General features: G+C 60.5%; 4 protein-coding genes across 4 annotated transcripts; 2 read left to right on the top strand and 2 right to left on the bottom strand.

Moving 5' to 3' along the window:
• Nucleotides 1-47: 47 nt before the first annotated feature.
• Nucleotides 48-1,885, top strand: K437DRAFT_276347 (uncharacterized protein; the record flags this gene model as incomplete). The annotated part of the gene is made up of 2 exons (XM_013385184.1): nt 48-1,705; nt 1,792-1,885. The coding sequence occupies 2 exons, from the start codon at nt 48-50 to the stop codon at nt 1,796-1,798; spliced, it is 1,665 nt and encodes a 554-aa protein (XP_013240638.1). The 3' UTR covers nt 1,799-1,885.
• Nucleotides 1,827-3,261, bottom strand: K437DRAFT_251430 (uncharacterized protein; the record flags this gene model as incomplete). The annotated part of the gene is made up of 3 exons (XM_013385183.1): nt 1,827-2,740; nt 2,841-2,913; nt 3,164-3,261. 3 exons carry the CDS (start codon nt 3,259-3,261, stop codon nt 2,009-2,011), a joined length of 903 nt encoding a protein of 300 aa, XP_013240637.1. The 3' UTR covers nt 1,827-2,008.
• Nucleotides 3,262-3,748: 487 nt separating this feature from the next.
• Nucleotides 3,749-8,383, top strand: K437DRAFT_259490 (uncharacterized protein). The gene is made up of 8 exons (XM_013385182.1): nt 3,749-4,436; nt 4,503-4,780; nt 4,907-5,104; nt 5,187-6,266; nt 6,344-7,588; nt 7,656-7,925; nt 7,992-8,119; nt 8,185-8,383. The coding sequence occupies exons 1-8, from the start codon at nt 3,905-3,907 to the stop codon at nt 8,264-8,266; spliced, it is 3,813 nt and encodes a 1,270-aa protein (XP_013240636.1). The 5' UTR covers nt 3,749-3,904; the 3' UTR covers nt 8,267-8,383.
• Nucleotides 8,271-12,286, bottom strand: K437DRAFT_259489 (uncharacterized protein). The gene is made up of 5 exons (XM_013385181.1): nt 11,927-12,286; nt 9,838-11,835; nt 9,159-9,746; nt 8,886-9,081; nt 8,271-8,807 (listed from the first exon to the last, which is right to left on the bottom strand). The coding sequence occupies exons 1-5, from the start codon at nt 12,059-12,061 to the stop codon at nt 8,596-8,598; spliced, it is 3,129 nt and encodes a 1,042-aa protein (XP_013240635.1). The 5' UTR covers nt 12,062-12,286; the 3' UTR covers nt 8,271-8,595.
• Between the last annotated feature and the right edge of the window lie 169 nt (nt 12,287-12,455).

Here is a 12,455-nt window from a genome sequence, read left to right as displayed (position 1 = left end):
AACTGACAAACAGCGCAGCAGCCAGTGAATAGGATCCTACCTGCAAGATGGGAAAGAAGAATCGGGCATCAGCGGCCCAAGCAGCGGCCAAGGCGCCTGCCTCATCCAGTTCCGAAGGCAAGGCCATAATGCCCGCTAGCCAGCCGACTGTCGATGAGCCGGCGAAGAAGAAGCAAAAGAAGCAGATATCCTCCCCATCTTCCTCTGGCGGGAAAGCGAAAGAGACGGGGCCGGCTCATCCGCTGCCGTGCACCATTGGCCAATTCACCGCTGTGCCTCTTCGGCTGCCCTCCAAATTCATCAAGTCGACGCCGTACCACTGGATCTACATCCGCGCGCATGCCTCCAGCGAAAGCGCTCCTACCTCATCCGCTGGGCCTGGCTCCTCGAAAACAGCGGAGCTTCCCGCCGAGCGCACCCTCTTCGTCGCCAACCTGCCAGTCGAGGCTACCGAGCGGCATTTGCGCGCCCTGTTCCAGCCCGCCGGCGGCAGGGTGCAACGCGTCATCTTCCAGGCGGCCAAGAACCTGTACGAGCGCGAGGAGCTGCGCCGAAGAAGCCTGCTTCCTTCGTCTGGTAGTGATGGTGCGGATGGCGTAGAAGAGGAGGAGGACGAGTATGAGGACGTGGACGACGGAGAGGATGAAATGCCGGATGCCTCCACAGCTGAGGTGCACAGTGTCATGAAAGCAAAAAATAAGCAAGCACAGAAAGGCAGCAAGAAGAATTCCAAAAGCATATCCAATGCTCTCCTCTCCTCTATACCGAGCATCACAGCTCTCCCGAGCATGGACCCGCGCGTCGCATCCAACCCATCCTCTTCCGCCTCGTCGAAAGAAGCCAGTATACCCGTACCGCCACTACTGCCAACCGGTTCGTCTGCACACGTTATCTTCCTCGACGCCAGCACGCTCACGCGCGCTGTGCAGCTCGCGAAAGAAGGCGCGCTCACCCCGCGCGGCTGGGCCAACCCGGACCCATTTGCGGACCTCGCGCTGGCCGAAACGGAGGCCAGCGCGCGTATACCGCGAGGAGGAGTGCATGCAGGTACCGCGGCCGGGTCCGACACGACTGGGAACGCGAATGCAGGCGCGGGCGTGGGCGCCAACATGACGGCGAACGGGAAAGTGGACGCGGCAGCACGTGCGGCTTTTGCGGCGGGTGCACGCGCGCCGCCACTCGGCCTCGCGTACCTGCTCGCCGCGCACGACCTCGCGCGGCCATCGCTCGGCGCCGTGCGCACGTATGCGGACAGCTGCATTGCACGCTACGAGTACCTGCGTGCGCACCCGGCTGCCGCCGCCGCTGCTGATGCCGCGAATGGAGGCGGTCCCGGGAAGGGGGAGCAAACGAAAGGAGGCATCGAAGCGGTTAGCGTCGGCCCAGATGGAGAGCTGCTGGACGCGGATGGCTTTGTCATCGTACAGCACGGCGGAAAGTACGGGCGCGCGAACGCCGGGCAAGGGCAAGGCGTCGGTGTCATTCGCAAGTACGCCTCTGCTTCCGCTCCTGGCAGCGACATGGCGCAGACTCAATTGGGTCAGGAACAGAAAAGGCAAAAGAAGAAGCGTGCACTGGAGCTGGACGACTTTTACAAGTTCCAGCGCCGCGAGAAGAAGCGCGATGAGTTGGCCGAGATGCGTGCGCGCTTCGAGGCGGACAAGGAGAAAGTGCGCAAGCTGCGCGAGGGCCGGAGGTTCAAGCCGTGAGTGTAGAACACTGAAAGAGGAGCGTATGACGAATGGGGCTCGCTGACGCTAATCGTTCGACACCTCTACTCCTATATTCCAGTTATTGAATGCCCAGCAGCACGTGCGCTAGAGAATCATGGACGGTACTTTGCATTCTACCCAATATATGTACAAGTTGCAGACCTCGATGGAATTGCCTGTCTGTATCCTCAAGCTCCGGCCCCATGACATGGCGCAAGTCTCACTCTGACTGCGCATTTGTATACCGTCATTAGCCCCGAACCTTGCCTGCCTGTCGGTGCGAAAGAGAATATTGCCTACGAAGTATACACATCGTCGTACGCAGGCGGCAACTCAGGGTCGCAGGGATGGAGGATGCTCGCTTGGCGGCGCGGGGAGAGCTGTGCGTCTTGCGCTTGCTCGTGCTGCCCGACGATCGCGCCGCGCTGCGCCGCTTCGCGCTCGCGCTCCTCGAGCTCAACAACCACTTGCGCTGCTTGTAAGTCGTCGTCGTCGGGCAGTATGCCTGACGCAGCTGTGTTCGCAGACCCGCTGCCGCTTGCGTTTGCGCTGGCCCCCGCCGGCTCGGCAGGTGGCCCTGCTCCGTGCGCCTGCGAGCGCTGCGACGATTCCGCGCCCGCATCAGATGTCGACAGTGACAGCGCGGCAAGCGCATGCTGCGGCGCGGGCGGCTCGTACAGCGGGAGGCTCTCCATGTGCTGCGCGCGGCCATGCATCTCCTCCATGCGCACTTTGACCTCCTCGACGGCGCTGCGGAACTCGAGACCGCGGCCCTCGTTGAAGTACATCGTCCACATACCCTTTGCTGGGCTGTTCGCAGAGGCAGGCGAGGATGCTGAGGCTGTATTGGTGACTTCGGGCAGGCCGCCGCCGGGGACGGGGATGATCGCCGCTTCATAGTACGGTGCGCTGAACACTGGAATCATGTAGCGCGTGTCGAGGAAATTGGACAGCGGGACAGAGAGCGATTGCAGTACATCGGACGTCACAGCGTGTGGCGGAAGCAGCGGTTGGCGCAGGAACATGACCTGTCACAACATGGAGATCGTCATCAGTACTCGGTTCTCAGCATGCAAGGCAGGTCTAAGAAGCCTGTCGTGAGTGCTCGCTTCGAAGCGCGAAACGTACCCGCTGATTTGTGACGTAGGCGGTTCCCTTTGCCTTCCACTTCTTCTCTCCTGCTGGCGTCTTGAACGATAGACTGTTTCCCACAGCGTCCGAGAAGGAGGTGGGCGAATGAAGACGCCCCATGTCAGCATTGTAGAACGTCGACTCGAGTCACACCCGGCAAGTTCACTCGACAGCCAAAAGCCTCCACACGAGGTTGCAGAGCCAGCCACGATAGGTTGCCACCAGCATCTTACGGGCCGAGAAAGCCACACGAGACCTATTCGAATCAAGACAGAGAGCCTGTCGCGCAGGGCGCAAGCAACAGCGCAGCACCTACGCACTTGAGCTCACAGCCGGGCGCAAAGAAGAAGACCTTCTCGGACGGCAGCGGAACGGGTGCCGTGCCGTCCTCGTTGAGCATGGTCCAGTTGAGTGCCATCTTGGAATTCGAGGCGGCGAGGTGCACTCGTCCGTTGACTAGAGGTGAGGCAGGCCTTGGAGGAGGAAGAGGATAGGGGCCAGCGCCAGTGGACGGTGGAAGCCGATTCGAACAAGAGACGACGATCAGGATGCCGACGAACAACACATGCGCTGCGCGATCTGGGCGGGTGCCGTATGTGGGTGTCTTGCTGCCCCTCAACCATGTATTGAAGAGACGCCTGCTGACCGTGATGTTGACTGCATTCAACCATCGAGAGTGGTAAGGGCGTAGTAGCGCGTCCAGTATTGGTGCCTTGACGCGGGCGAGAGACTTGATGCTTTGTTATCAATAGTAGGGTTGCAGATACCGGTCTGAAGGGGAGTCCAAATTATACAAGCAGCGCGCCGCCATGCGCAGAGCCCGAGAGCAACACCACTAACATGTTGACCATGCGTTCTACATATCACACACATCAATGCATAACAATCCCTATCAACCGAATCCCTTTCATGGGCTAGGTCCACATCAAAAAGCAGGTCAGTCGCAATACCCCTACGGCGTGGACAACTCATCTGTGCTGCTCCATCGACGAGGCGCCGCACGCTCGCCGACGAAAGACGCGAGCAAAGCGGACATCGCGCGCACAGCGCTTTGTCCGAACATGCCCTTCCACGTCCGCTACCGGTCGCTCTCCTCGGCGCAAAAGTCACCCGGTCCGACGCCCTCACCGGTTCGGGCAGCCCATTTCCCGCACTCAGCCACGTCTGCAGCGCAAGCGTCCGCGCTCTCGCCGGCCGCAGCATCCGCATCCGTAGGCGGCTCCAGCTCAAGGTCCTCCTTGGGACCGTCCTCCGCGCACCAGCATGTGCGGAGCAACAGCTACCATCACGATACGTCCAGTCTCTCAACATCGTACACGACTGTGGCGCGGGGGATACATGAGATGCTGAGCCCTGCAGCTGCGTATGAAGCCTCAGGAGGAGGAGAGGAAGCAGGCTATTATACCTACCACGCCGCATCACATGACCGCAACACAGACTACGAAGCCGGCTTCGGACTGGGCGCCGCTACCGCCAGCGCGGATGTCACCCGCTGCCGCATGTACGATGTCGTACTTGAGGACGGCACAAGCGGTGAGCTCGACGGTGACGGAGATGCAGAGCGATATAACCACGAGCGAAGAGTCGCAGGGCGTGAGTAGCGCCGACGCGTCTGCAACCCTTGCTTCAAGCTTACCCCTTGCCATCTCTTCTCTGCAGCTGCGCTCCTCCCGTGGCTTGGCTCGGTTGTCATCGACCAAAATGGCACCGTGGGCGCCGCCAACGGGTCAAGTCGGACGGGAACGATAAGCAGCAACGCGGACTTTCCGAGGAGCGGTAGCGGCAGCAGCATTACCGCCGTCAGGAGCCCGGCCACCGGCGAAGGCGCAGAACACGGAGGTGGGAAGGAGTACAACTGGAACAAACTGCAGGACCGACTGATGGAGCTTCTTGAGACGGAGAGGAGCTATGTGAAGAGGATCGAGATCTTGAACTCGGTGCGTCGTTCTCTACAGGAACCGTGCCATGCCCATGTCATGCCATGCCATGCCATGCCATGCCCTGTCCTGTCCTGCTGACAAGCAAGCGCTGGTATCATTTATCCCGTATGGCACCATTCGCAGTGCTATGCCATCCCGCTGCGACAGCTTTCTCGCGATCGTGACACGGCAATCCTGCCCCTCTATGAGGCGCAGCGGCTGTTTGGCAACATTGGCGAAATCGTCGGAGCGAACAAGGCCTTCCTGCAGCAGCTCGAATCGCTCATGCAGGGCGGGCTGAAGCATGCGCTACAGGGTCTAGGGGATGCAATGTATCAGCATGTAAGTTGCACGACTCTCGCGAACGTGTTCGCCCCATCTGTGGACCAGCTGACCGCCAGCCGGTGTGCACGTGCGCTTCCAGATGATGTGTTGCTCGTGCTACAACGAGTACTTTGCAAACATCGAAAAGGCGAAGCACATCGAGCAGACCATGAGCAAGAAAAAGACTTTCAAGGAGTACCTCGAGAAGGTCAAGAGCACCACCTCGGGGATCGGCAACGTGGGCGTGCGCGAGCTGCTCATGGAGCCAGTGCAGCGCATTCCGCGGTACACGCTAATGCTCAACGGCCTCGTAAAATACATGTCGCAACGTGATCCGCAGCGCATTCGGCTCGAGGAGGCCGTCGTACTCGCGAGCCGCATTGCGAGCTGCGAGGCGGACGACAAAACCAAGCGCGCCGCGGTGCTCTGGTCCTTCTCGCGCAGCGTTGAGGGCTTCCCCGCCGAGCTGATCAGCGCGCATCGCGAGTTCATCGACTCCGTCGACGTGGATGACTTCCCCGCCGAGAGCCTGATCGCCGCGCTCGGGCCAGCGGCGCTCTTCTCGCCCGGTGGCGTGCAGATGGCGACGCGCACGCTGCACGTCACCCTCTTTCTCTTCGACGATCGTCTCGCCGTCGTCAAGCGCAGCACGCCAACCGCGTCCGGCAGGCAGCTAGTCGGTCTCGATGACCTGTCCAAACTGGCCGACCAGATGAAGGCTTACACCGAGAAGCACAGTGGCGGCAACAGCAGCAGCGCCGGCGGCGGGAGTGCACTGCTCGGCTACGGCAGCAAGAAAGGTGAGCTTGCGTTCCGCGGGATGATCGACCTGCTCGACGTGCAGGCGTACGACCTCGGTGGCCCGGACTTCCAACTGTCCTTCTTCAAGATGATGTCCAATGTCTCGGGCGACCGCTGGGCCAACCGGCCGACACGGCAGTACGTCGTCAGCGAGACGAACGGCTCCGCAGCTGTGCCGGCGCGGATGCAGAAGACACGCTTCCTCGAGAATCTCTGGAGAGCGCAGGCGCTGCTCAAGACGCGAGGGCATAGGAGCCATGCGCGCTGCGAGATATTGCCCGCAAGCTTTGACAGTCGCGATAGAAGCATCGTCCTGCCCAGGCAGGTCATCTACTGGAATATCTATACGCGAAGGAGCTGGCTGCAGGAGCAAAAGAAGGTGTGTGCATCCTTGGTCGTGTACGTGTGGTCTGTTGCTGACCCTATGCGCCCACCGGTCCTACATTGGTACTGCAGACGGCTGTTGTGCTGCATGTCGTTCTGAACGAGGCAGACGCAGCCGAGGCGCTTCCGCTCGGTCCGGAAGAAATGCCGGCGCATGCGGCCGTGCGCATGGAGGATCTCGACTTGGATGACTGCTTCTGCTACCTGCGCGTACACACCCGCGAAGAAGGCTGGGCGAAGCGCACCGAGCGGGTCAGTCTGACCTCGTTGCATGCCTTCATGGCGGATGTCGCCTCAACGCTTCCGGCTGACAAGCAAGACTTCCGCAACACACTCAGCCCCGATCCATCTACGCCGTCCACCTCCAAAAAGGGCGTCGTGGAAGGCCTAGAGAACTTTGGCCGCAATCTGTTGCATGCTGCCACACCCGGAAGCATCCGCAGCTCGACGGACAGCGAACCGTACTCAACTGCTGGCAGGCGCAGCAAGGCGTCATCTGTGTCGTATGGTCAATCTAGCATGAAGACCCACTCTGCTGCGGGGACCTCTGCGACGAAGGCGACAACCTCGAGTAGAAACAAGGAAGGAACGCCTGTCAAGAGCAAGGACATCGGCACAACAAAGGAGAAGCACGGCAGCGCATCGCCCAGCCCAAGGAAGCTCGTGAAGAAGGGAGCGATGTCCTCCTTGGGGCCGGGAGGACCATTGTCGTCCAGTCCTTCTGGCACGCCGACACGCATTGAAATTCTTTCTCCGCGCCCAGATGACCACATCCCCACGCGCGAGGGCGAGAAAGGGGCGGCACAATACACACCAAGGTCGAGTCCGCGCGCTCGGCACCTCAGTCTGCCTTATGATGCGACACAGATGCCTCCGCATGAGCCTGCTTCTCCGAAACGAACTCCACAAGCGTTACCAGCCAAACGCCAACCCAGCCCCAATCTGCCATCGAAGCTTCGTGGCGTGCCATCCTGCGAGCGCAGCATGTCCGGCTCCAAGCGCAGCGCCCCGCTGGATGCGACGCCAACTGGCAAGCCACCCAAGCGCGCTGCGCACTCTGTAGATGGCTGTCCATCACCGGTGAACGTCTCTCCTCACCCAGGCATCCTCTCGCCATCGCCACGTGTGAATGCGCCGCCTCCGCCGGCCGCGTATGCCAGTGACAGCAGTCCGTCCGGACATCATCGCTGGCGACAGAGTCTCAAGCGGCAACAGTATCGCGCAAATGAGCGACGCGAAGCCTTTGCGCAGATGAGACAGTTCCTCGTGGGTGTTGAAGACAAACGCGAGCACATGAGCAACAAGGAGTTCAACGGGGTGAGTGTCTTCATGTCGACTGTGTGCTGGGTCTCGATGCTTACGAGGCGCATTCGCGTCCCTACAGCTTTCCAAAGACCTCAACCTTCAGCTCTTAAAGTGGCTTGCAGACGCAGAGGGCGACTTTGACGCTGAAGAACAAGACCTGGCAGTCATTTTGCATCACGGCCCAGGCGTTCCCGTCGCAGTCACGTCTGAGGCGGAGTTGCAAGCCTTACGCGAGGAAGCTGCGAAAGTGCAGCCTCTTCGCACCAGAATGATGGGGCTCGAGCGCAAGTGCGAGCTGCTCACAGCGCTCGAAGCTGATGGTCGTTTAGAGAACACCGAGCTGCACAGGGTGAGTGCCATTTTTGTCTGCTCTGTATGTGGCCATCCTGGATCTGACAATGCTTATTTCGTGCAGGCCTTCAACGAAGAATTGGACCACATGTACGAGGATACGCAGGCGCCCGAGAGTCACGAACTCGCAGTGCTGCGCAAGGAGATCCAAAGGACCAAGGCCGAAAGGAACGAGATCAACATGAATCTAAGGTGAGTCCCAAGTTCCGATTGCAAGGCTTCCAAAGGTTGAACGCGGTATGTCTTTCCGTTCGCAGACGGCTTCGCCGCGACCTTGAGCTCCAGGCGTCGGAGCTCGAGACGTGCAAGCAGATACTATCGGATAGCGGATTGCTATGATTATTCTTCGGGCTTTTTGATTTGATGAGAGGCTGGACCTGTCCGTATCCGCATTCAGCAGTCGCAATTCCTGTAATGCAATTCCTGTAAGATCCCGCACGCGCACCACTCAGAGCAGCGCCTCGCTCGACGGGCTTGCACACGATACACAATATGCATAAAACGTTTGGTTGTCTGTAACATGTCCGTATCGAGGTATCACTCTGGCCCACGTTGTGAACAAGAAGGCACCTGGAAAACCCGCGGAGAAATCCATGATGGAACGTGCGACAACCTCCCCGGCCCACCAACATTGGACAGGCGCCTGGCCTAACCTAGCCTAGCCTGAGCTAGCGGTACTGAGACCCGCCGAGGCCCTGGTTGCTGCTGAGGCCCATCAAGACGGCCGCGTCCTTTGCGGTCAGCTGATCCGGGTTCTCCCTTGCTCTTGCCTTTTGTGTCCTGGCTCGCGATGTGGGCGACGGCGGCCGCGGAGGAGGGTTCATGCGTTGAGCCTCCTTCAAGGAGATGGTTGCGTTGTTGTAGGAAGAGATGACAGGGACTGCATAGGAGCAAGCAAATGATTCGACGTTTGTTCAGTCACTGAGGAAGTACCTGCAGTCTTGCACAGAAGACTCACAGCTGTGATCTCTTCCGATGGTAGCCTTCATCAGGGACTTCATCCAGTCCCTGACGATGATGGGATCCTCTGAGCTGAAATAGTGCGGCTTTTCGTGCTCGTGGAGCAGTTTGAACCCGTACTTGCCAGGGTTGACGTTCTCGTCCGAGATAAGCTTGTAGCCCTTCATCGAGATGTAGCCCTTGATCTTGTCGGCCTGCAAGCAAGCAAAAGCAGGGGTCAGAACACATTGTGCCTCCGTGAGGAAGAGCAAGTGAGCAAGCGGCCACTCACTTCTGGATCCCGCAGGATGACCAAATCGCTACCCTTGAGCGCGAGATACCTCGGTTTCCACGCATTATACCTCTCCCCTTTCTTTTTCATCCATCCCTCAAAGTCCACCGGCCTGATGCGCGACATGACCGAACCCTCCCTGACCTCAGTCGGGCTGACAGGTACCTGGCCCCAATCGCCTGGCGTGGGGCCGACGCTGCCAAGCACCCCGTCGCTGTTGGCGCTCAGACGTGAGCGACGTGCAGTGTCGCCCCCCGCGTCGTACTGCGGCGAGCCCGTCGGTCCGGAAATCTGGCTCTTAAGGTCTGGCTGGTTCGGCGCGCCGAGGCGCTTAGGGACGAAGCGTGAGAAGGGGCGGCTACCCGCAGCAGAAGAGGAGGCACCTGCTCCGCTAGCCCCTCCTGTGTCGTGGCGACTGCGAGGACGGATGCCGAAGAAAGACGTGCGCTCGCCCGCACCGACGGAGCGTGATCCAGCCGACTCGCGCTTCCGCGGCGAGCCTAGCGGTGCACTTATCATCTGTTCCTCGCTTGACTTGACCGTGCGCCGCTTCCTGCCAAACTTGCGCAATCCGCTGGCGCTCTCGTCCTGGGTTAGCAAAAGTAAGCGTTTTTAAATCAAAAACCGAAGAGACACTCAGCGATTGGACGAAGCAGTCTTGCTGCTCGGGTCAACTCACATCGCTCATCACCTCTCTATCATTTCCAATACCGCCACCACCCATACCGCCACCGACAGCACCGCCATTGTACGCACCCATATCGGGTGAGAACCCACCAGCGACACCGAGCGGCGGGGCAGTCGCGTTGCTGAAGTTGCGGCTGTCCATCATCACGCCTGCGCGCATACCTTGTGAAGAGCCGGAGCCGGGGAAGCCTATACCAAAGTTCCCCGCAGCGGAGTTTGATGAGGCATACTGCTGTTGCAACAGCTGTGAGCCAGCGAGCGAAGCGGAGGAAAGCATTGGCTGGTCGAACTGTGCACCGCCGCTGCCGCCGTCGGCACCGCGCTCCTGTGAGAAGCTCGATCCTCGCTGCATACCGGCGCCCGTAGCAGCAGCGCCGTATGCGGGACTTGGGGCGCGTCCGATGCCAACACCAGCAGCGACGCCAGCCTTTTCGTCTTGGACGCTCTTCTTGAGCTCGCGGATGGCGACTGCGACCTTATGGCGAGTGCCGAACGCGAGAATATCAATCTCCTTGAGCATGTTGGCGTCCATCTCGAGGAGGACGTCGCCAGAGATCTCGTGCTCGGAAAACTTGCTGACGACGTTTGCCTCGTCCCAGCCTTTCATACGCGCCCACTCTACGACCTGCTCGATGTTCCACTCGAATGGGTCGCCCGAGGGCCGCACCGCCGTGCCCCCAGCCACGGATGTCGCGGGTGTGCCAGTCGTACCGGTGCCGGTGCCCGCGCCGGTGCCACCGCCGGGTGTGGCGCTGCGCGCGGAGCTGTCGAAGGTCCCGCTGCGCTGGCGCATCGAGTGGCCATCGGACGACTTGCGCGGCAGATTGGTGCTGCTGTACTTTTCGACTGATGAGACTGACGCGAGAGTGCCGACGGCCTGCTCACCCTCGTCCTTACTGGCGCCGAGCTGCGGCGAGCCGCGGCTGATGCTGCCGCCGGTAGTGCTCGCGGAGAGGTGACCCGAGGCGCTCGGGATGGGCGAGAGGCTGCGCTGCTGCTGGCCCTGCTGTGCGAGAATGACGTTGGAATTCGAAGGCGGCGGGAGCGCAGCGGCCGCTGCGGCCGCTGTGGCGGCGGCCGATGCGAGGCTCTCCTCACGATCCAGTGAAGAAAGTCCATTCTGTTGCTGCTGTTGCGATTCGATCTGCAGAGGCTTTTTCTGCGCCGCGTGCTGATTCCCAAAGAGCGGGCTATAACTCTTGGAGCCGTCGGCGCCCAAGTCGTCCGCAAAGTCGCCGAGGCTGCCCTCGCTATCGCTCTCGTCGCTCATCTCGAGCCCTGCGAACGGCACCGACGTGCTCTTCTTGGCTAGGGACGCGGCGGCGGACCCGGCTCCCCCCGAGCGCTCCTTGTCCTTCTGCAGCAGGAGCTCGCGCTGCCGCCGCTCCTCATCCTGGAAGCTCTTCAGCGCGGCGCTCTTGCGACGCTCCTCCTCGGCGCGCTCCTGCGCACCCGCGCTGGCGAGGCTCTTCTTGGCGTTCGCAGCGAGCGCCGCGCGCGCCGCCGAACGTAAGCGATACTCGTCGTCACCGTCGGCGCCTTCCTCGGTGTCAGCGCCGATGGACATGGTGTCCTCTGCGCCGCCTGCAGCTGCGTCAGGACCCTCGCCGCCGTCACCGAGCGCCTTGCTGAATCCTTCCAGCTGCGCTCCTGCAGAATCGGCGAACATGGACGCCGGCAGGCCGCCGGGGATGGTGCCGCTGATGGAGGAGCTGTTCTGTATCGACGAGGAACTGAGCCTCAGCTCATTGATGGCGCTATCGAGGTCCGCAGTGACGCCCGATGCGTTGGCCACCTCAGGCCCCCCTGTGGCTAAGCCTGCGCCGGCGGAATTGGCGTTGTTGTTGATGTTGTTGCTGCTACCACCGGCTGATGCGGCGGCGGCAGCGTTGGTAGATGCGACGGCCTCCTTGTTTCCTAATGCGAGCGCCTTGTCGTATGTTGTGTAGCTAAAGGGGAACAGGCCGCTTTCGCCTTTTTCGTTTGTGCCCTACGAGCGACGAGCGTTGTAGAGGAGCATGTGAAGGGGGGTCAGCATGTGCATGTATAATAGAGGATGCGAGTCAGCCATCATCACTCACCTGCCACCATCCGTCGCCGTATGCATCATCCTTTTCGACGACGATGATCGCATCGCCCGCCTTGAACGAAACTTCGTCTGCATTCTCGGCCTCAAATTCGTGCAGGGCATACACGATCTCCTGTGCCGATGCCATGGTCCTGGGGGAGGAGAGGGGCAGATCCAATCGATGCAGCCGAGGGGGGGGGTCGGCAAGCGCGCGTTGGCGTATGCGAGCGAAGCAATTGTTCTGTGCTGACTGTGCCACTGGGGTGCCAGCGGCTGACAATGCCCACGCGGATCCTTTTGCCTCACCCGCTACTGCTCCTTGAGAGAAGGGGAAGCAGGGGACGCTGCTGCTGATGGGATGGGGTGGGATGAGTTGGGATGGATGTGGTTGGAAGGGGAATAGAACAACACAATCTCTCTCGATTGGATCTCCCTCCGTGGTGTTGGTGGTATACATGCACACTGCTGCAGTGCCGCGCTGGCGTTGTTGACACCCAAGCGTCCTTTCTGGGAGATTTCCAGGGTTGGTTTTGATCCATTCA

Source organism: Tilletiaria anomala, assembly GCF_000711695.1.
Source record: "Tilletiaria anomala UBC 951 chromosome Unknown K437scaffold_122, whole genome shotgun sequence".
NCBI classification, from domain to species: Eukaryota; Fungi; Basidiomycota; class Exobasidiomycetes; order Georgefischeriales; family Tilletiariaceae; genus Tilletiaria; species Tilletiaria anomala.
Note: the sequence above shows the minus strand (reverse complement) of the source record. Positions and strands in the feature narration are given on the sequence as shown.